Source organism: Carcharodon carcharias, chromosome 9 (genome assembly GCF_017639515.1).
Source record: "Carcharodon carcharias isolate sCarCar2 chromosome 9, sCarCar2.pri, whole genome shotgun sequence".
In the NCBI taxonomy this organism is placed as follows: domain Eukaryota; kingdom Metazoa; phylum Chordata; class Chondrichthyes; order Lamniformes; family Lamnidae; genus Carcharodon; species Carcharodon carcharias.
Window position 1 is genome coordinate 81,695,878 of NC_054475.1, and position 24,185 is coordinate 81,720,062.

General features: G+C 41.8%; 1 protein-coding gene across 4 annotated transcripts; it reads right to left on the reverse strand.

The window, feature by feature from the left end:
• Nucleotides 1-2,817: 2,817 nt before the first annotated feature.
• On the reverse strand, nucleotides 2,818-18,629 carry LOC121282107 (regulator of cell cycle RGCC-like). Of its 4 annotated transcripts, XM_041195584.1 has the most exons (5): nucleotides 18,531-18,629; nucleotides 14,409-14,573; nucleotides 10,878-10,955; nucleotides 5,699-5,761; nucleotides 2,818-3,220 (listed from the first exon to the last, which is right to left on the reverse strand). In XM_041195584.1, exons 1-5 carry the CDS (start codon nucleotides 18,556-18,558, stop codon nucleotides 3,210-3,212), a joined length of 345 nt encoding a protein of 114 aa, XP_041051518.1. In that variant the 5' UTR covers nucleotides 18,559-18,629; the 3' UTR covers nucleotides 2,818-3,209. The 4 variants fall into 4 exon arrangements, with proteins under 4 accessions (XP_041051518.1, XP_041051517.1, XP_041051516.1 ...); XM_041195583.1 differs by lacking the exons at nucleotides 2,818-3,220; nucleotides 5,699-5,761; nucleotides 18,531-18,629 and adding exons at nucleotides 5,854-6,066; nucleotides 17,783-17,797; XM_041195582.1 differs by lacking the exons at nucleotides 2,818-3,220; nucleotides 5,699-5,761; nucleotides 18,531-18,629 and adding exons at nucleotides 5,870-6,066; nucleotides 17,998-18,514.
• Nucleotides 18,630-24,185: the final 5,556 nt, after the last annotated feature.

Genomic DNA, 24,185 nt, shown 5'->3' on the forward strand with positions numbered 1-24,185 from the left:
TTCAATCAATAATGTCCTTGTGACTTTTTTTCTCCAGGTATTTTTTCTCACAGGAATGCCCAGGGGATTAATCTTCAATTCCAAAAGACACATATGAACATACAAACATACAAAATAGGAGCAGAAGTAGGCCATTCGGCCCCTCGAGTCTGCTCTGCCATTCAATGAGATCATGGCTGACCTGCTTGTGTTTTGAATTCCATATTCCCATCTATCCCCAATAACCTTTGATTCCCTTGCCTAACAAGAATCTATCTACCTCTATCTTAAAAATATTTACCACCTCCACCATCTTCGGAGGCAGAGAGTTCCAAAGTCGCACAGCCCACTGAGAGAAAAAAATTCTCATCTCTGTCCTTAAAGGGTGACCCCTAATTTTAAAACAGTGCCCCTTAGTACTGGACACTCCCACAAGGGGAAATATTATTTTCACATCGACCTTGTCAAGACCATTCAGGATCTTCAATCAAGTCACCCCTCACTCTTCTAAACTCCAGTGGAAACAAGCTCAACTTGTCCAACCTTTCCTCATAAAATAACTCACTCATTCCAAGTATCAATCTAGTAAACTTCCTTTGAACTACCTCAGATGCATTTACATCCTTCCTTACGTAAGAGGAAAAATCTTCCCCCCGTTGGGGGGGAACGGCAGAAGCGGGCGTGAGCAGGCCTGTTCCCGATCAGTGCCCCCAGTCGGGGGTGAGCCGCCATTTTACGTGAGCGGGCCAATTAAGGCCCACCAAGTGTGACGTCCGCCAGGAAACGCTGAGTGCTCCTTGTGTGGGCAGGGGGGGGATTCCCTCAACCGGGTGTGCACTCTTTCACACATGTAGTCTAAGTGCTGCCTCAGGGAGATTGGGTCCGTTTTGAAACTTTTAATAAAGGAGTTTAAAAATTTTCCCTGCCATGTCCCCTCATGTGATACTGTCACATGAGTTGGGACATGTCCATAACTTTTATTGCAAGCTTTCATTAAAATTTAAAAACCCTCATGAAGCCTTATCCCGCCAGTGGATGGGGTTTCATGATTTTTCACAAGCCCACCAGGGCTCCCGGCCTACCTGCCAACCTTAAGGTTGGATGGGCAGGTCCATTAATGAGCTGAATTGGTTTCTTAATGGCCTTAATAGGCCGTTGACAGGTCAGCGGGTGCGCAGCTGACTTGGCTGCGCACCCACCGACCTGAAAATGTAAATGACACGGGATGACATCAGGAGTTTCACCCTACGTCACCTTGCGTCATTTTATGTGTCAGCGTGCGGATCCCACTCCCCACACTGTGCTGGAAAAATTCTGCCCAAGGAGACCAAAACTACACACAGCATTTGAGGTGCAGTCTCACCAATGCCCTGCATAACTGAAGCATAACATTCTTATTTTTATGTTCAATTCTTCTTGTAATAAAGGATAGCACTCCATTAGCCTTCTTGATGTACCTATGTACTGGCCAAGATTTTCCGGCCCCATTGTGGGTGGAACCCGCCATGGGTGAGGTGGCACCCCATCCAGAAGCCCATTGACTTGCAGCGGGACCGGAAGATCCCAGCAGAGGACGGGTGTGGAAAACCCCACCCACTAACTTTTTGTGAAAAGGACAATAGAGGAGTATTAACAGCCCTACGTAGCCAGGTTGTCTGTCTATCTAGACAAACTGCCTCCACCTAATCTTTGTGCCTTGCCTCTTGCCATTCCACAAGCTACCCACTCTTCCTGCCTTTAGTGCCAGCTCTCATTAGGTATGAAACTAATGCTCAAAATGAGAGACATGCATGGTATTGTGATGTGTTCATCATTGTCACTTTACACAGACTTGGCAAACTGAAACCAAATTAAGAAAAGGAATCTTACTTTGTAGTCCAGCCAAGAATGTTGTGGTGCAATCTTCTGGAAAGCAACAGAAATGCTGTGCTAATCTACACTTGAAAAATTATTTACCCTTGCAGCTCAATGGCATCAATGCCTGGTTGCCTATTCATATTACAAAGGAACTTGATTGGGGAAAAGTTTTTTTTAAAGCGACAGCTGCAAATCATTGGGCCAAAAAAAAAGGCCCTTTGTCAGAGGTTGACCTTCCCACAGGCAATGAACAATCTAATACTGCGGGCACTGATGGGGAGTGGAGAGAAACAGTTTTCTGAGCTTTTGCTATTCAATGTGAACCTCAGCATCCATCGACATGGACCACTGTGGGTGTCCGCTCTTGACTTTCCATCCATTTTAAAGATGGTTAATGGTGGACCCAAGTGCCCTGAAATCTGCAGATCGTGGACAAGGTACCCTGCTGGCAATGTAAACATGAAAAAATTAAACAAACTGTGTGAGGTCTGCTCTTCAAAATAGAGTAAAATCACAGACCAATTAAAAAGTTTGCATAGCACATTTCACAACCTCAGGATGACTCAAAACATTGCACAGCTAACTCTAGTGGTTACTTCTTGGAAAAATGCAACATCAAATGTGTACACGCCAAGATCACACAATCATGAATGAATTAAATGATCAGACAATGTTGGTTGAGGGTTATATATTGGATAACAAAGTGGGAGAATCCCTCTTCCAGCAGTTCTGTGGGATCTTTTATGTCCACTTAAGGGCAAATGGGGTCTCATTTTAATATTTTGTGTGAAAGACTATTTCTGACAGTGCTGCAGTCTCTCAGTGCTGTACTGACATGTCAGCCTAGATTATGCACTTGGGGCAGAGAAACATGTGATAGGGGACCGGCAGTTCATTTCACCATCACCTCTTTGTGCTGCCACACAAGATAGCTATATATCCCACAGTGTTTAGAGAAGAATTAACTCAGAAGGCAAAATATGCAGAGCTCAAATATTTAATTGGTTTCAAATAGATAAATAGCTACTTTACAAAATGTACAAGTAAGTAGGTCTCCAGTTTTGAAGCAGGAACCAGATGGTGTTAAGATTGTTGGCTACCTCCTGTGTGCTACAGAACTCAATGCTGCTTTCACATAGGAAGTTTACTGTGAAAAAGTAAAACTGAATCAGTTTGCAATGCAATTTCCTTCCTGTGCAAGTCTGTCATCTACACAAGGCAGCAACATCCCCTATACAGTTCCGCTAGCATGCTTTGTGTCAGCTTTGCAAGCGAGTATTGGAGCATGAGAGGCCAACCTTGTCCAAGGTTGCATCCGGTCAGCAAAACCTCTTCAAGCGCTATGGTTCCTTGTGAACGTGCCTCATCTCCAGTTACATCATCTCTGAAACAGGAAAAAGATTGTTTATGGTGCATTGTACCAGGCAAATTAGAAGTGGACAAGGAAGGCAGTTCATTACAGGCTGTGTTTGTTAAATGCAGTGTAAACTATCACAAAGAATAACAAGGTTTGAAAAAGACTCTTCAAAGCTACATTACAATTCCTGTCTAACAGTTGCCTCTGCCTAGAGGAATGAAGCATTCTTCCAGGGCAGGGTTTCATCATATCGCGTTAAATCAGAAGGCAAACTGTCGCAGCCCCACCCAATAATTTGGTTCATCTGTGTGGTAAGGCTGTGGGAGATAATGAGTAGTTGTTCAGTACTCTGTAATCCTCATAGATATATGAGCAAAAGGCAATTATGGTAATCCCCCAAAATCATTATTTTTATTTTTCATAGCAAATTAGTGAAAGCATTCTAGCCTACAGGGAAATTCTTTAGGTGTTTGTTAGCTTAGCTTAACCCTTGAAGTTTAACACTTTAGATTGGGAGGATATGAGCCAGTGGAAGGAGGGAGATATAGTGAAACTACAATCCAAACTGTTTATTATTGCACCTGCAAACTGTAGATGTCAGAAACAAAGACTTCCATTTAAGTAGCACCTTTCACAACCTTAGGGTATCCAGAAGTATTTTAGAGCCATTGAAGCATTTTTGAAGTGTGATCAGTGTTGTAATGCAGGAAAGAGGGCTGCCAATTTTGGCAGGACAAGTTACCATAAACAGTGATAAGATTATGACCACATAATCTGCTTTAGGGATGTGGTTGAGGTGCAAATATTAGCCTGGACGCCAGGGAGAACTCCCCTGCGCCACTCTAATGGGTGCCATACAAATTGATATCTAACTGAGGATGTGCCACACTGTTGGAGGTGCCGTATTTTGGATAAGACTTAAGCCAAGCCCCCTTCTAGTCTCTCAGGTGGATGCAAAAGATCCCATGGTAAAAAAAAGGTGGAGAGTTCTCCTCAGTGTCTTGGTCAATACTTATCCCTCAACCAACATCACTAAGACAGATTGTCCGCTCAGTATCTCATTGCTGTTTGTAGCAGATTGCTATTTGCAAATTGGCTGCCATGTTTCCCACATTAAAATACTTCACTTCAAAAAATACTTCATTGGCTATAAAATGCTTCAGAATGCCCTGTGGATATATATATAAATGTTCACCTCTCTTTTGTCCAATAAAATTAAAAGGATAATTTGTCTTTTGTAAAGATCAATGGGGAGCTTAATTATAAGCATCAAGTTTTTTTTCTTTATTCTTTCATGTGAGGTGGGAGTCACTGGCAAAGCCAGCATTTGTTGCCCATCCCTAACTGTCCTGGAACTGAGTGGCTTGCTCTGCCAGTTTAGTGGGCAGTTAAGAGTCAACCACATTGCTGTGGATTTGGAGTCACACGTAGGCCAGACAGGGTAAGGATGGCAAATTTGCTTCCGTAAAGGGCATTAGTGAACCTTTTTTTTAAAATGACAAACAATGATGGTTTCACGGGAGCTTTTCAATTCCAGATTTATTAATTGAATTTAAATTCCACCAGCTGCCATGGTGATATTTGAACCCTTAGCCTCAGAACATTAGCCTGGACTTCTAGATTACTAGGCTAGTCACATTACCGTTACAACAACATCTCTCCTGTAATTTTAAGTATTTGTACTTGGGATGTAAGGTTATCTATCCTGCTCATGTAGCAGTGGTTTTGAAAAGGCTAGTCCAGTTGATGTTGAGGTCAACAGCAACATTTTGATAGTGGGAAGCTTAGCAAAGTTTGTTGTTAGCAAGAGGTAATTGGATTTTTCCTTTTTCAAGATGGTAACTACATGACAATTGCAGCATAGCCAACCTGAGAAACTGTCCAAGTCTTTCTCTAAGCTGAGTATCGAAGGCTGCCTGCTGAATTTAAATTCCACCAGCTATTAGAAATTAGGATTAGAAAGGGCACCTAGGTGTCCTCGGGCTGAATGGCCTCCTTCTGTGCTGTAACTTTTCTATGGTTCTATGGGTGTGAAGATTAGCCTTTGACAACTATAATCAAGATGGTTCCAGGCTCAACTGAAAGGATCCCAATGTAGAAGCCAGCTACTCTCCTCCCCTTTGACATTCAACTCTTGTAACCATATCTGAGTAAAGGTTACAATGGATCTGGAGCCAACTGATTCTAGCAGAAGTTAAACTGAACCATTACCAAGCAGGAAATGTAACATCATCCTTGATATAGAGCAGGTTTACTGATGCGGAATAGCTTTAAACCTGTCATAGCTGGGCAACAAGGCAGAAGGTCCATAGTTGAGTGTAGGTGAAGAATCTTTGTGGCAGCCAAAAAAAGCAATGGGAGGTGACAGCAACTCAGTCCAGTCCTGGTCACCTATTGCTATTCTATTCTTCCAGGGAGAGGATTAAACAAGTGGAAATGCAGATTGCAAAAGGGTTGTAAAACCCTTTTAGAGTTTTCAAAAAACTTATTCAAAAAATTATGTACCTGCTAACGTCTGGTCCAGGTCTGCAATAAAATCCTCCAATTCTCTTGTGTCACCAAGTTTGGCTTAAGGAGAAAAAACACATATTAATCTATGGGTTGAGAATAACTCAAAAAAAGATAATTCAGCCCCTCTTTCAGGACCCGACTAACCCATAGCGACAACAAGTATGGCGCCTTTAACGTACCAAAACATCTTAAGGTGCTTCACAAGAGCAGTCTGGAAAAAGATGCATTGCAGCAACTCCAAGGGTCCTTTGACAGCACCTCCCAAATCCTCAACCTCTGCCAGCTAGAAGAACAAGGGCAGCACGTGCTTGGGGACAGCATCACAGCCTCCAGGTTTTGCTCCAGATCACACACCAACCTGACTTGGAAACATATCACTGTCTCTTCACCACCATTGGTCAAAATCCTGGAAGAATCTTTACCACAAAAACTACAGTGGATCACCTTCAACTTCTCAAGGGCAATAAGGGGTGGACAGTAAATACTGGCCTTGTCAGTTATACCTACATTATGCGAATGGGTCACATAAGGAAATATTAGAACAGTAACCCAAAACTCAGCCAAAAGGGTAGGTTTTAAGGAACATCCTAAAGAAGGAAAGCGTGGTAGAGGGATGGAGATTGTTAGAGAGAGAATTCCTGAACTTAATGCCGAGATGGCAGATGGTACGGCCATCAATGGAAGCAAGGGATACACAAGAGGTTAGAGTTAAAGGAGTACAGGGTTCCTGGAGGGTTGTAGAGCTGGAGGGTATCACAGAGATAGGAGAGTGAGACCATGGAGGGGTTCGAAATTTTTTATGTAATGTAGGTTCAATAATTCTATTGTGTTAAAGCTGCACAGATTGTTATGGCAGATTGTTCCAAACACTCTGAGCAAAGATGTATTTCTAATATCAGGCTCAGGAATTTCCTCAGCTCTGTCCTTGCTCCACCTAGAAGCTGATTAAAAGCTCTTAAGACCCGGGATACCAAGAATATTTGATCGCCATCTTCAATCAATTAAAAGACCAAGTTTTAGCAAGAAGCATGAAGAAATAGGCCTGTAGAATTTTCCACACTTCATTTGAAGTAAAACAAGGTCATAATTCATTGGAAAAATTTATTAATTTTGATTCGAATCTCCACCCCTCCAAGATTTTCACGTGGTCCATCATTGACACTTCCCTTCCCTTCCTTGACCTCTCTGTCTCAATCTCTGGTGATAGACTGTCCACCATATCCATTACAAGCCTACCGACTCCCACAGCTACCTCTACTACAGCTCCCCACACCCCGCTTCCTGTAAGGACTCCATCCCATTCTCTCAGTTCCTTCGCCTCCGTCACATCTGTTCCGATAATGCTACCTTCAAAAACAGTTCCTCTGACATGTCCTCCTTCTTTCTTAACCAAGGTTTTCCACCCACGGATGTTGATAGGGCCCTCAACCGTGTCCGGCCCATCTCCCACGCATCTGCCCTCACGCCTTCTCCTCCCTCCCAGAAACATGATAGGGTCCCCTTTGTCCTCACTTATCACCCCACCAGCCTCCACATTCAAAGGATCATCCTCCGCCATTTCTGCCAACTCCAGCATGATGCCACCACCAAACACATCTTCCCTTCACCCCCCCGGGGGCATTCCGTAGGGATCGTTCCCTCCGTGACACCCGGATCCACTCCTCCATCACCCCCTACTCCTCAACCCCCACCTATGGCACCTCCCCATGCCCACGCAAAAGATGCAACACCTGCCCCTTCACTTCCTTTCTCCTCACCGTCCAAGGACCCAAACACTCCTTTCAAGTGAAGCAGCATTTCACTTGCATTTCCCCCAACTTAGTCTACTGCACTCGTTGCTCCCAATGCGGTCTCCTCTACATTGGAGAGGCCAAAAGGAAACTGGGCGACCGCTTTGCAGAACACCTGCAGTCTGTCCGCAAGAATGACCCAAACCTCCCTGTCGCTTGCCATTTTAACACTCCATCCTGCTCTCTTGCCCACATGTCTGTCCTTGGCTTGCTGCATTGTTCCAGTGAAGCCCAATGCAAACTGGAGGAACAACACCTCATCTTCCAACTAGGCACTTTACAGCCTTCTGGACTGAATATTGAATTTAACAAATTTAGATCTTGAACTCCCTCCTCTATCCCCACCTCCTTCCTGTTTCTTCCCCCTCCCTTTTGTTTTTTCCAATAATTTATATAGATTTTTCTTTTCCCACCTATTTCCATTATTTTTAAATCTTTTATGCCCCCCCCCCACCCCCACTAGAGCTGTACCTTGAGTACTGTACCATCCATTCTTAATTAGCACATTCGTTTAGATAATATCACCAACTTCAACACCTCTGTGTTCTTTTGTTCTTTTCTCTGTGACATCTTTTGATTATCTGCTCCTATTACTGCTTGCTTGTCCCTACAACCACACCACCCCCCTCCACTTCTCTCCCCCCACCCAACCACCCCCCCCCCCCCACCTTAAACTAGCTTATATTTCACCCCTCTCCTTGGATTCACCCAGTTCTGTTGAAGGGTCATGAGGACTCGAAATGTCAACTCTTTTCTTCTCCACCGATGCTGCCAGACCTGCTGAGTTTTTCCAGGTAATTCTGTTTTTGTTTTGGATTTCCAGCATCTGCAGTTTTTTGTTTTTATCATAATTCATTATGTCTAAAATGCTTCATTTTGGAATGGAAAAAGAAATAAAAATACAGAAATGAATATCAGGGGCTGTGTATAATGGGCAGCCCATCCAATGCTCTCAGTTTTGTGCCAGTCCCTGAGAAGAATTTCTACTCCTTCTGAGTTCCCTGGGCTCCATTATATCCCAGCAATTATCTGCAATCAGCATCTAATTGTAATTAAGATACCAAAGGTTGAACCAGAGAATATCTTCATCTCTTACATCTAATCAAGCATCCCTGTCCCTTGTTCTTCACCCTTTAACCATTGGAAATAGCCCGTTTCTACCTACTCTCTCTGATCCCTTCATAAATTTTTCAAACCCCTCTATCAAATCATCCCCATAATTCCTATTCTAGAAAAACAGTCTTATTGTTCTTCTTTATACTCTTTAAGGGGTGTTAGCGAGTAAAATGAATGTAATTATTCAAGTATGGTGTGTTTCATGAATGTTAATGGCTTACCATCAACTCTGTATACTGCTGTTCACCCTGTATATTCTATCACTTACTAATTGCTTTGCCAAATTGTCCAGGCATTTGAAGCAATTATTCCAAATTCTTTAGTCTCCTCATGCCAGTTCAATTGTTTATATGCTAATAACATACCTTTTATTTTGCTCATTGCAGTATTTCATGTTTCACGGTTTTTAATTTGGCATTTCTGTGCCCAACTGTATAATTAATCTAAATCCCTTAGCTGCTCTTTCAGCCTCTACTCCTCTCCCATGGGAGATTGCTGTTCATTTTAGTATCCAAGTCATTTCTGTATACAAATTCTTGGTCATAATTTAATAGTGTTAACTAGAAAGCGTGTCTGAGCAATTACTGAGCCATATAAAGCAGGAGGATCTGGATTAGTGCTGATCTCACCCAGGGCTGTTCTCAGAGTGATACCATTGGCACAAAGCCCATAGCGGGTGAGTGTAGAAAGACAAGATTTCAGCTCTGATTAGAAATACCCCTATTGGAAAAACTCACAGACAAGATCAGGTTCAGCCATGATATCTCCACAGCCAAAAGCCTAGCTCTCTATCCAATCTCAGGCTTGAATGAGATATCGGAAACTATTTACATCCATGTGTTAGCAGGAATTGGTCCCCTCCAGGGAGATGAATAAGAAATTGGAGCAGAATTATGTTGGGGTTCATTGAGTCAGTAACTATTAAAACTTGCATCTGTGTAAGTATGTGAAAATAATGCTGCAATTTCCTGGCACCACCTCTAAGGGTCTGATTGCAGAACTTAACCAATCCCCTTAACCAATCACAGCCTAGAATCAGCTCCCAGAGATTGCTATCCCATAAGACAATCAGAACCAATTTGATCTTAATCATTGTGCCAAAAAAAATATTCTGGGTAATAAATCGCTCCTTCTTTACTAAGCTGTGTAAGAATTATATTTGTAAGATATTAGACATATCAATTTGACAAACCAGAAATGTAATTATAAATTTAACTATTAATATGCCTCCAATTTGACCCCTCACATCACACCACCACCACCACCCCACCATCTCCCCAAACAGCACAAAACACCCATAAAGACTTCCAAATGCTTTGGACTCAGTTATATCTCTCTTCAATGCTTGGCAATCTCAACCCAGCCATCAACCCTCAACACCAGACCTTTATTGGGAGACCCACCATAAAGGTACAATATGTACATGCCTCTTATATAAATGACCACTACTAATAAGAGATATCATGCAACCATGATCCATGGCATCTGGGCATGAACATGCTTACCCCATAATAGGTAATGAGCCTGATGTGCAGATACACAGAGGCTTATCACCATGGAATAAATTTCTGGCTGTTGGTGCCTCAACATTACTACAGAGTGAAGGTGGAAGGAACTGAAATGAGAAAGGAATCTTAGAGAGACAGAAAGATTGAGTGAGATCCAGCCCCATGGTAGAGAAAGCAAAAGATGGCCTCGAGGAAATGGAGAGAGCTGTGGTGATAAAATGTGGACATGCGGAAAGGGAGTGAACCTTTTGGAGGAGAGAGAGACTCTGTTGGGAAGAAGGGGGAGAAGATCAAAAAGCCAGCTGAGATAGGGAAATAAATAAAAGAAAGGCACCTACATCCCCTGCTGAATGTGAAAGGCAGGGAGGGAAACCTTGTTTTTGGGGTGTAGATCTTAAGTTCGAAGGCACAGGAAGGGACAGTTGCAATTTGAGCTTAGTGGTCCCACATTAATGTATGACCCAACTACCAACTCCTGCAACTGGGGAATTCATTAGAAGTAACCAACTACACATCATTGTAGCACTGAAATGATTGAGGGTTAGAACAATAAGTGACATCACAGTGACTTAAACATACCTTCATGCCCACAATGTAGAATTCCAATAAAGATAGGTGTCACTCCAACAAGGGGCAATGAAAGACAGCATGAGTCACTAACCTGCACTTGTAGTTACTTATCAACACAGGTATCACCACTGCAGGAGTACCAAAAGCAAAGTTAGGAGGCTTTAATAATATAAGTTATTTATTTCCTACCTTTGGATGTTGTTGTGCCCACAGAGTTCAGTTTCTCAATACTACAGCTTAAGCTGCTGCCAGCAGATGAGGCCATACCTGTCAGTAAAAAAAGTCAGAGATCTGAGAGTGTCGCTTTTGTTCTGCTGTTTACCCAGAATCATACACTTTTTAAATGAACTCAACATCTAGGTCAGCTCTGATTTCACAGATCAGCCTGCTGCAGCAGTGGAGTCTATTCTGTCAAAGTTCCAGAATGAGAACACTTTTTAGATTATGTATTTTAACATTTCCAGTCCTCATCAAGATGTTTTTTTTTCCCCCAATCCTACAACACAAACAGGATGTTTAGCTCAGCTTAACCACTGATGCATCTCATTGCTATTTGTGGGATTTTACTGTGCATACATTAACTATTGTGTGTCCCTGCATTACAACAGTGACTAAACTTCAAGAGTACTTAATTGCCTATGAGGTGCTTTGGTCTATATGAATAGTATCTCTCATGTCTGGATTGAAAGTGAATATGACTCATTCTTGTCTAATGCATAGTGTCCACATGCATGAAGTGATACTGCAAAGCAGTACACTTAAAGCAGGTCAAAAATACACATGTTTTCCCCCCCTTTCCCTGAGGAGGAAGAGAAACAATTAGCATGCTTAAGAATCATTTTAATTGTCAGGATATTTTAGCTCAGGCATATGAAACTGATGATCTGGCATTAACCCCTGTGTGCATTTTACAATCCAATTTCAGACCAAGTTGGCAAATTCGCATGAGAATTCTGCACATTAAGCAGATTATGATACGTATTATTAAACAGGTTGCACACCATAACCAGGGTCAAAAGAAGATCTAAAAAGCAATACTTAATAAGGACTGATAGAATTGGTTGGGGTGTACACAGAAGCTTCCACATGCATGGGGTAATTTTAATCTAATTCACCGAGGGGAAACCCATGGGATTGGTTGGGTTCCTGTTTTTACACTTAACCCAATGACTCCAATGAGGATAAAATTAGGCTGGCTATAAAACCAATGTCGCACCCAAACCTGTCAGCTCCCTCATGGGAGAGTTAGGTTAAAATTGCCAGCCCATTGTATCAATGCAGTAGGATCAACGAGTACATTAATTCTTCCAGCAAGTTTGATCAGAGGCTTATCAGCCAAAGACACTCCCACTTATTGAAGGCAAGTAACTAGGCTCGACTATGATAGGCAGTGACATGGGGTGTGTTGCTACTCCACCCTAATTCATGTTATCACTAACAAAATTAATTCCAAGAAGAAAAAAAAATTCTTGCACAACCTCAGGACATTCCAAAACTCAGCAACCAATGAAGTGCATGTTGAAGTTTAGTCACTGCTGTAAATTAGAAAATGCAGCAGACATTTTGCACACCCAGTCCCATAATTAGCAAGACGATAATAAGCAGTTAATCTACTTTCGAGATGTTGATTGAGGAATAAATAATGGCCAGGACAGTAGGGAGAACTCCCTTATTCTCCTTCAGAAAGTATTATGGGATCTTTCACATTCATCTGAGAGGGCAGATGAAGCATGATTTTAATGTCCATTTTAATGTCGATAGGTGGAACTTCCAACAGTGCAGCATAGCAACCACACTTTCAACTTGAAAATTATTCACTCTAGTCGGTAAAACCCATTCTAATAAAAAGATTTTTATCTGTAAAAGGAGATTAATGTTTCAATGGAGTGAAAAAATGGAGGCAGATTGGAACTAATAACAGGATAAATGTAAGTGTTTATTGAATCTCGTCCCGATGGCATGGTATAGATTTTAACACCAATAGAAACCCAATTCTATCTGAAAGAATAAATGGCAACATTTACATTTTAGAGTTACAGTGAATAGTAATTGGTATTTGTTAATGTTAGAACTTATTGTTCTCGAACCCTCAATTGTTTTATTGATATCCAGGAAATGCTTAATTGCATTTTCTTTTCCCACTGCTATCAATAAATGGCAATATTTGCCACATTAAATACCACAAAACAAACTTAAGCAAATTTTAGTTACTGCAGAAATATTGCATTGACACTTTGCTTTAGACCAGGGGAAAAGACGTTTACATAGAACAGTGAAACTTTTGCTTTGGGCAGTTAATAAATTGGGAAACAGCATCCAAAATAACTTTATAAAAATGGAAACACTAAGAGACTGATTTTGAGGTATAACAGTATAAAGCTTTTCCTTGGGGACTGAGCAAACCATAGTGCGGCCATGCATTGAGCAACATCAGCAGCTAGTACTGGTTCCAGTGGAGCCTTGGCAGACAACTCAATTTGCACTATGGGTATATAAGTGTTATGTTATTGGACTAGTGATCCAGAGGTAAAAACAGAAAACGCTGGACAGCACTGAAGAAGAGTATAACAGACTCGAAACATTAACTCTGTTTCTCTCTTCACAAGTGCTGCCAGGCCTGCTGAGTTTTTCCAGCATTGTCTGTTTTTATTTCAGATTTACAGGCATTCACAGTTTTCTGCTTTCAGTTTAGTGACTAAGAGGCCTGGATTAACATTTCAGATGCTAGTTTAAGCCCCACCATGGCAATTTCAGAAATGGAATTCAGTCTGGAGAAACCAGATCTGGTATCTCACCAGGAAGCTGTTGGATTGTTGTAAAAAGTCAACTAGTTCACTATTTTCTTTTAGGGACGAAAACCTGCTGTCTTTATCCAGTCTGGCTTATATGTGACCCTTGTCCCGCAGCAGTGTGGTTGACTCTTAACAACCTTCCATAATAATCTAGCAAGCCCCACAGTTAACCATTCAAGAAGGCAACCACCACCTTCGTCGTGCATCTAGGGATGGGAAATGAATCTTCTTTGAAGAGTCATACGGACTCGAAACATTAACCGTGTTCCTCTCCACAGATACTGTCAGACCAGCTGAGCTTTTCCAGATATTTTTATTTTTGTATGGTAAATGAATATTGGCTTTGTCAGCCACATCTACATCTCAAGAATGTTTTTTTTAAAAAATGCCATCTGCCTCCAAAACCATTAACATAGAATTACATGTTATATACACCACAAGAAACAGGCCATATGGCCCAACAGCTCAATGCCAGTTTATGCTCCACATGGGTCTCCTCCCAACCTTCTTCATCTATCCCCATCAGCAAATCCTTCTGATCCTTTCTCCCCCATGAGTTCAGTCACCTTTTTATAAATATGATCTTTGAAGAATGTATTCCCAAACCAACACAGTAACAGTTCTGTGGCCTCACCAGTGTCCTCTTGCAATCCCCAAAACAAACATCTCCTGCCAACTATGAACCTCTGCTTCACTTCTTTGCAAACTAAAGACTGCCCCTGTATTCATGTTTAGTCAGCAGTGAGTCCACAGCACACTGTGAGCAAATCCCAAGACCTGGAGGCATCAAAATATCAAACTTTTGCCATTTGGACCACTTTGAATTTTAAAAAAAACATCTGAACTGTAGCAGTAGAATATAATTGTTACCCCAGCCCTCCCATTCCGAAGGGGCTATCAAATGGCTAATAAAACTCTGCATACTCACTCTCCGAGTCATCAATTCCACTGTCAGCAGCACTGGGAGCACTTATCTTTCTCATTTGATTTAAGTATTCCTCGTACTGAACACCATTCTTTGCAGAGCAGGAGAGATCTTCCATGACTATATTGAATTCACTCAGCACAGCATCAAATTCATCCTCGTTACACACTGAAAGTTTTAAAAATTCACATTTAGCTAAGTTGCTTTTTAAAATGCAATAGTCCTAACATTTTCACACTGACATTGAAAATAATAACCTTTGCCATCCAATATCAAAAAATTCAAATGTACTTTGTAGGTTTTGTGCTTCAATTTATACAGCCATTTCATAACACCACAGAGGGAGTGCAGCAAAGATTCATTAGGCTGATCCCAAGGATAGTAGGACTGTCGTATAAGGAGAAATTGGTTCAACTGGGCCAGTATTCACTAGAGTTTAGGAGAATGAGAGGGGATCTAATTGAAACATATACAATTCTAACAGGGCTAGACAGACTGGATGCAAGGTGAATGTTTCCCTGGTTGGGGAGTCTAGAACCAGGGGCCACAGTCTCAGCATACGAGGCAGGCCATTTACGACTGAGATAAGAAAATATTTCTTCACTCAGAGGGTGGTCAACCTGTGGAATTATTCACCATAGAGGGCTGTGGAGGCCAGGTCACTGAGTATATTCAAGAAAGAAATTGATACATTTTTGGACATTAGGGCCATCAAGGGGTATGGAGAGAAAGTGGGAATATGGCATTGAGATAGAGGATCAGCCATGATCAAATGGAATGGCAGAGCAGGCTCAAAGGGCTGAATGGCTTACTCCTGCTCCTAGTTTCTATGTTTCTATAACACATTTCATTAGGGATGGGCAACAAATGCTGGCCTTGCCAGTGATGCCCACATCCCATGAAAGAATAAAAAAGAATAAAAAGGTTAGCAGTTGTGGTTCAGTGTCAGTCCCATCTCTGAGTCAGAAAAACATGGGTTCAAGTTCTACTCCAGACACATAAGTACACCATCCAAGCTGACACTCAATGCGGTACTGAGCAAGTGCTGCTTTCTCAGAGGCGTGGTCTTTCAGATGCCCTGTCTGTCCTCTCAGGCGAGCATACAAGATCCCAAAGCATGACTTCAAAGAAGAACAGGGAAGTTCTCCCAACTGTCCCATTCAATATTTAACCCTCCATCAAGATCATCACTAAAAAAGATTATTTGGTCATTCATTACCTCATTGCTCTCTGTGGGATTTTGTTACATGTAAATTGATTGTTGAATTTAATTCACTCTAAAGCTGCTTTGGATGTCCTGAGGTCACGAAACATGATGATGTAGCCAGAACAAGACTTGAATTCTGACCTCTGTTACAACCCTGGTGCCTGAAGGTGACTGAAGGATAAGATATATCCCAACCTCCCAAAGTTAATTTTTTTCTCAATTCATTCATGGGATGTGGGCATCACTGGCTAGGTCAGCACTTATTGCTCATCCCCAACTGCCCTTGAACTGAGTAGATTGCTAGGTAATTTCAGAGGGCATTCAAGGGTCAATCACATTGCTGTGGGTCTGGAGTCACATGTGGGCCAGATCAGGTAAGGATGGTAGATTTCCTTCCCTAAAGGATACTAGGTTTTTCTGACAATGTTTTTTATTTTAATGGTCATCATTAGACTTTTAAGTCCAGATTTTTATTCAATTCAAATTCCACCATCTACTGTGGTGGGATTTGAATCCTGGCTCCCAAAGCATTACCTAAATCTGGATTACCAGTCCAGTAATAATACCACTGCACCACAACCTCAATATAAAACATACCATTGCAACTGATTGACAGATATCCTTTTTTCCAAATATGGTACATAGCACAAAGCCTTGAATAAAATCATTAAAATGATTCCATTCCAGGATATAGCCCAGATTAAAACTGGATCACTGCAGCTCATTTAGCTAAGAATTATAAGCTCTTCCAACCTTGCTACATCTGCCCATGCCAACATCATTCAATCAGGTTTTGTTGATGAGATCCATGGAGATTTTAAAAGGAGTGTAAGAGGTTTATATCCTCACATCATGAATAAGTTCTCAGCACAAGACTTGTGAATACTCTGCAACACTTAATACACAGTCCTTAATCTAAACCTTAATCTCAGAATGTCCAGGCAACTTGCAGCAGTCAGCTCTGGAACTGAATGCTTGGAGCTGGCAGGTATAGGCAGCTGGTTTTATTATAGATTGTTAATATTTCATTTTCAAGTAATGAAAGTCACTGGCTAGGCCAGCACATATTGCCCAACCCTAACAGCCCTTGAGAAGGTGGTGGTGAGCTGCCTTCTTTGAACCACTGCAGTCCATGTGGTGTGGGTACATCCACAGTGCAGTTAGAGAGGGAGTTCCAGGATTTTGACCCAGTGAGTGAAGAAACAGTGGTATATTTCCAAGTCAGGATGGTAAGTGACTTGGAGGGGAACTTCCAGGTGGTGGTGTTCCCGTGCTTCACTTTTTCTTCTAGATGTTAGCAGTCAGAGGCTTGGGAGATTGAAGGAGGCTTGGCAAATTGCTGTAGTGCATCTTGCAGATGGAACACATTGCTGCCACTGTTCATCAGTAGTGGAGGGGTGAATGTCTAAATTAGTGGATAGGGTGCCGATCAAGTGGGCTACTTTCTCCTAGACAGTATCAATCTCAATACAGATCCCATGCAAATGTTCAATACCCTTAAGTGACTGTTCTGTCACTACATCCAATCGGTACCCCTACTTATCTTGGGACCCCTTGCAATCAGAAGCAACAATTTTTAACTGGGGTCCACGTCTAAAAATATGTGCCCCTAAAATATCACCTCTTTCTATCACTGGATCCACTGGAGGCCTCTGACTGCCTAGTACACTTGTAGAGGTTTCACAGTGCAGGCACATTTCTGTGCTAGGGCATGCTGGTTATGATCATACCTTCGGATAGCACCAGTTACAAGTGAGGTTTATAAATCTGGTCATCTGTGTGCTGACACCAGAAAAATAATATTAACAACTGCAAGATTGTCCAAAAATAAACCCACCTGGTTTCAGGGAGATGCCCTGGCAGCCCTTACCCAGTCTGCTCTAAATGTGACTCCAGTCCTACACTATAGGTTTTACCCCAATGCCTTCGTGGTAGCAAGGGCTGGGCTTTGTGTTGCTGCCTCACTATTGCCAATTTTACGAGACACTCTAAGCGGCAATGATCACTATGTTATCAGGGAGAGTGCTCAAAAACAATTAGTTTATCTTAAAGTTTCAGACCCCACAGACTATGACTGGCTCAAGGCTCGGGGAACTCTTAATACGAAAATACAAAGGATTGCGGATGCTGGAAATCTGAAATATAAACAGTAAATGCTGGAAATACTCACTAGCTCAGGCAGTATCTGTAGAGAGAGAAACAAAAAGTTGACGTTTCAAGCCTTCATCGGCATTGGGAAACACTGTTGAGGAAAGTGAGTCTCCAAACATCAATTTTGTTTCTCTTCCACAGTCGCCGCCAGACCTGCGGAGAGTTTGCAGCATGTGTTCTTTGCAGTAGAGGAACATGCTTGTACGCGCTAGCCGATCGCAGTGCGATGCTCACTTCAGCAGCCGCAGTCTCACCACTGGCTCAGTAACTTTAAATAACTTCATCCCTCTCAGCAGTGCAACGAATAACACCCGCAACAAATGGCTTAAAGAGCAGACAAAACGAGGCGTGACACTGAGCAATTTTCAGTGTCAGAACCGGTATCAGCTTCACCGTCAGTCTCAAAACCAAGGTCAGTGACCCAGTCCCAGACTCAGTCTCAATGCCAGGCTTAGTGCCTGTCCCAGTCCCTATGCCTGTGCTTGTCCGAGACTTAGTCCCGGTGCCTGCCCCAGTCCCTGACTCAGTCTCAATGCCAGGTTTAGTGCCTGTCCCAGTCCCAGTGCCTGTCCGAGACTTAGTCCCGGTGCCTGCCCCAGTCCCTGACTCAGTCTCAATGCCAGGTTTAGTGCCTGTCCCAGTCCCAGTGCCTGTCCGAGACTTAGTCCCGGTGCCTGTCCCAGTCCCTGTCTTAGTCTCAATGCCAGGTTTAGTGCCTGTCCTAGTCCCAGTCCCAGTCTCAATCTTAGTCCAGCTCAGTCTCTTACCGGATTTGACTGCATCAGATGAACTCATGGTGATGGCTCAGTTCCAATTATCTCTCACTTTCTTCATGGGACTTGTCCTTTTATCTGTCTCATCTTCCCGCCCTCAAAGCACTGACGGACGAATCATAATCCCGGGATGTATTGAATGATGGGCGCCTCAGCCAATCAGGAAGAATCAGAAGTGGAAAGGGGGGGGGGGGGGGGGGGGGGATCTACCTGATGTCATAGAAATTTTAAATGCGAAGGAATCCCCTACATGTCACGGAATCTCCACTAGTCATTCTGAAGCTCCACCAGTCAGTCTTAATGTCCTGAAGCTTGTAGGGGCTGAAGGCCCCTTAGTTATTTTTCGATGTCCCACTTAAAATACCGTAAAATCATAGGTTACTAACAACACAGAAAGAGGCCATTCGGCCTTTCCAGCCTGTGCTGGCTCTCTTTAAGAGTAACTCACCTAGCGCTTCTCCCCCAACCTTCCCCTGTGGTACTGCATCTTTTTTTTTTCCCAATTTCCTTTTGAAAGCCATGACTGAATCTGCATCTTTCTCAGGCAGTGCATTCCCGATCCAGAACTGTGAAAACGTTCTCCCCATGTCACAGCCAGTCACCTAAAATCTGTGCCCTCTGATCCTCAACCCTTCCGTCAATGGGAACAGCTTTTCCCTATCTACTCTGTCCAGACCCCTCATGGTTTTGAATGCCTCTATCAAATCTCCTCTCAACTTTCTATTCTTGAAGGAAAACAGCCCCAGCTTTTCCAGACTGTCCACACAACTCATCCCCAGAACCATCCCTGTGAATCTTTTCTTCACGCTCTCTAAAGCCTTCACATCCTTCCTAAAGTGTGTTGCCCAGAATTAAACACAATACTCCAGGTGAGGCTCAACCAGTGTTTTATAAAGGCACATCGTAATCATTATGCTTTTATATTTTATGCCTCTGTTTATAAAGCCCAGGATCCTGCATGCTTTATTATCTTATTTCTCAACTTGCCCTGCTGTCATTAATGATTTGTGCACATAGACCTCCAGGTCTCTATGCTCCTACACCCCTTTAGAATTATATGCTTTATTTTATATTTCTTCTCCTCACTCTTCCTCACAAAATGAATCACTTCACACTTCTCTGCATGAAATGTCATCCCCCACACTGCAACCATTCTATCAGCTGGTCAATAACCTCTTGAAGTCTATTTCCACCCTCCTCCCAGTCTCAATACTTCCAAGTTCTGTGTCACCTGCAAATTTTGAAATTGTGGCCTGCACACTCAAGTCTAAGATGCTAATGACTATCAAGCATAGCAGTGGTCCTAATACTGTCGCTTGGGGAAGCCCACGATATACATTCCTCGAAAAACAGACATTCACCACTACTCTGTTTCCTGTCACTTAGCTAATTTCATATCCATGCTGCCACTGTCCTTTTTATTCCATGACCTTCGACTTTGCTGACAAGCCTTATATGTGGCACTTTATCAAATGCCTTTGGTAATCCGTGTACACCACATCAACTGGCTACCTTTATCAATACTCTCTGTTACCTCATCAGAAACTTAATCAAGTTCGTTAAACATGATTTGCCCTTAACAGATCCATGCTGAGTTTCCTTAATTAATTCACTTTTGTCCATGTGACTGTTAAGTTTATTCCAGGTTATCATTCCTAACAGATTTCCCACCATCAAGGTTAAACTGACTGGCCTTTTGTAGTGGGTTTATCTTCCCTCCTTTTTTGAACAAGGGTATAACATTTGCAATTCTCCAGTCCGCTGGCACCACTCCTGTATCTAAAGAGAATTGGAAGACTATGGCCAGTACCTCTGCAATTTCCACTCTTACTTCCTTCAATATCTTTGGATTCACCTGATCCATTCCTGGCAACTTATCAACATTAAGTGCAGCCAGCCTTTCTAATAACTCCTCTTTATCATTTTTTCCCCAATCCAGTGTCTCACCTACTTTCTCCAAACATACATAGCAACATATGAATAAGGAGCAGGAGTTAGCGTTTACTATGATTTTTGAAGCATTTTCTTCCTTGGTAAAGACAGATGCAATGTACTCATCTAGTACCTCAGCTATGTCCGCTGCCTCCATGTATAAATCTCCTTTTTGTCCTGATCAGTCCCACTCCTCCATTTACCACCCTTTCACCATTTATAAACCCACAGAAGATTTATGGATTCTCTATGTTCGAACATTTGAAAAAACGAATTAGGAGGAGGAGTGGGCCACTCGGCCTTGCAAACCTGCTCCGCCATACAATCAGATCACGGCTGATCTGAATGTAACCTTAACTTGACATTCCCACCTACACTCAATAACCTTTCATCCCCTTGCTTATCAAGAATCTATCTAGCTCTGGCTTAAAAATATCCATAGACTCTGCTTCCATTACACTTTGCGAAAAGGAGTTCCAAAGACTCATGAACTCTGAGGGAAAAAAATTCTCATTGTTTCTGTCCTAAATGGGCAACCCACTTATTTTTAAATAGTGATCCCTAGTTCTACATTCTGCCACAAAAGGAAACGTCCTCTCTACATCCGGTCTGTCAAGACCCCTCAGGATCTTATGTTTCAATTAAATCGCCTTTTACTATCCTAAGTTCCAGTGAATACAAGCCTAGCTTATCCAACCTTTCCTCATAAGGCAAGCCTCCCATTCCAGATATTAGGGCTAGTAAACCTTCTCTGAACTGCTTCCAATGCACTTACATCCTTCCTAAAATAAGGAGACCAATACTGTACACAGTTCTCCAGATATGGTCTCACCAATGCCTTGTATAACTGAAGCATAACCTCTCTACTTTTGTATTAAATTCCCCTAACAATAAATGATAACATTCTATTAGTTTTCCTAATTACTTGCTGTACCTGCACACTAACCTTTTGTGATTCATGCACTAAGATACCCTGGTCCAGTCTGCCGGTCTCTTCTCATACTCTCCCTCTGTTTTTCTTACCTCTTTTTTCACTTGTCTTTCACTTCCTCCTTCTCAAGGTTTATTAAGGATGCGAAACAAATACTGGCCTCACCCTCATTGAAGCTGGTCCGCAGTCAATTAATTATTTTTATTCTGGATTATGCCTTGTCCTTTTCCATACCTCACCTAAACCTTGTGATACTACCACTGTCCCCTAATTATGAGTTTCATACTCCTTCCCCTTTGTGATAAAGGCCAACATCCATTTGCCTACCTAATTACTTGCTTTACCTGCATGCTAACTTTTTGTGTTTTTCGTATGAGGACACCCAAATCCGCCTGTACCACAGCGTTCTGTGGTCTCTCTCTATTTAAATATTGGCTTTTCTATTTTCCTACCAAATTGAATAGCATCACATTTCCCACATTATACTTTTCTGCCAGATCCTTGCCAACTCAGCTAACCTGTCTATATCGTGGTACAGTTCCAACTCACAACTTGTATTCCCACCTAAATTTGTATTATCAGCAAATTTGGTTACAATGCACTGGATCCCTCCAACCAAGTCACCACTCCTCACCCCATGACACCCGACTATTTACAGTTTTAATACTTGAAAATTATTCATTTATTCCAATTCCCTGTTTCCTGTTTGTTAAGCGATCCACTATCTATGCTAATAAATTATGCCCGGCACCATGAGCCCTTATCTTGTGTAGTTACTTTTTATAGGGCACCTTATCTAAAGCCGTTTTGAAATCCAAATATACTACATCTATTGGTTCACATTTATCCACCCTGCTTGTTAAATCTCAAGGAATTTGAATACATTTGTCAAACACAATTTCCCTTTCATAAAACCAAGCTGACTCTGCTTGATTGCATTATGATTTTCTCAGTGTACTGTTATTACTTCTTTAATAATGGATTTCAGCATCTTTCCAGTGGCAGATGCTAGGCTAACTGACCTATAGCTTTCTGCTTTCTGTCTCTGTTCTTTCTTGAATGGCAGTGTTATATTTGCAGTTTTCTAATCTGCTTGAGCCTTTACAGGGCCTAAGGAATTCCGAAAGTTTACAAGGAATGTACCCACTATCCCTGCAGGCCATCAGGTCAAGGGAACCTCTCAATCTTAAGTCCCATTAAGTTGCCAATATTTTGTCTCTTGTGATAATGATTGTTTTAAGTCCCTTCTTCCCTTTACCTTGTGATTTTCTACTATTACTGGGCTGATTTTAGTAACATTTACTGTGAAACATAGACAAAATATTAATTCAAAGCCTCTGCTATTTCCTTATTTCCTATTATTAATTTCTCAATCTCACCCACTAAGGGAACAACATTTACTTTAGTTGCTCTCTTCCTTTTTATATACTGTTTGAGGTTCTCACTGTCTGCTTTTATATTTTTTGATGGTTTACCCTCCCTTTTTATAGACATCCTTTGGTGGTTTCTAAATGTTTCCCAATCTTCTGGCCTACCATTAATCTCTACAACATTTCTTGTCTTTTCTTTCAACATGGTACCATTCTTAACCTCCCTAGTTAGCTACCAAAGGTTCATCCTTCTCATTTCTCAACGTAATATATCCCTGTTGGGAATTAAGAAATATCTCCTTAAGTGTCTGCTGCGGCTTATTTACCATCTTACCTTTCAATCTATTTCCACATTCCACTATAGCCAACTCTGTCTTCATATCTTTGTAATTGCCTTTATTTAAGTTTAAGACACTAGCTTCAGATCAAGTTTCTCACCCTCAAATTGAATATGAAACTCTGCCATGTTATGATCAATTATTCCTTAGAGGATCCTTTACTATGATGTCACTAATTAATCTTGTCTTGTTAAATATTAGCATATCTGTTTGTGGGTTCCATGAGGTATTGTTTTAAGAAACTGTGCCGAATACACTCTTTGAACTAGTCCTCAAGGCTATTTTTGTCAGTCTGATTTGTCCAATCTATGTGAAAGTTACAGTTGCCCATAGATTATTTCAGTTTCTTTGTTACAAGTTCCCATTATATCTTGATTTATACTCTGTCCAACCATGTAGTTACTTTTAGTTTCCTATTCCCACCAGTGACTTAATTCCCTGGCTATTTCTTATCTCCACCCAACTGATTCTACATTTTGATCCTCCAAACCAAGATTATTTCTGTCTACTGTACTGATCTCATCCTTTGTTAGCAGAGCTACCCCATCTCCTTTTCCTTTCTTCCTGTCCTTCAAAATTGTCAAGTACCTCTGAATATTCAGTTCCTAGCCTTGGACGTCTTGCTATCTTGCCTGTAATGATCATCACAGCATTTACATTTATTTCTATTTGTGCCATCAATTCACTTACCTTGATACAAATGCTATGTGCATTCAGATAAAAAGCCTTTAACTTTGTTTTTTTTTACCATTTTTAACTACTGTGACACTATTTGTTGGGACACTCTTAAATTTGTACATTCTGTCACTTCCTGCCACATTGTGGTTATCATTACCCATATTTCTACCCTGTACTATTGTCACCTACTTAATCTTTAACTTTCTATGTTTCCCCTTACCTGAACCCTCCCTCTAACTATTTAGTTGAAGGGCCTTGTTACAACCCTTGTTATTCACCAGACACTGGCCCCAGCATGGTCCAAGTGAAGGCTTTCTCAAAAGAACAGGACTTTCCATATATTAGTCCCTGTGCCCCATTCCTTCCACACCAATCTTTGAACCACACATACAATCCTCTG

What these genes read in the sequence shown, in the direction of transcription:
- LOC121282107 (XM_041195581.1), bottom strand. Translation starts at nt 18,558, where the DNA reads ATGAGTTCATCTGATGCAGTCAAATCCG. An exon ending in ATCTGATGCAGTCAAATCCG is followed by an intron (nt 14,574 to 18,530) that starts GTAAGAGACTGA and finishes TAAAACTTTCAG; the next exon opens with TGTGTAACGAGGATGAATTT. An exon ending in TGGAATTGATGACTCGGAGA is followed by an intron (nt 10,956 to 14,408) that starts GTGAGTATGCAG and finishes TTTTACTGACAG; the next exon opens with GTATGGCCTCATCTGCTGGC.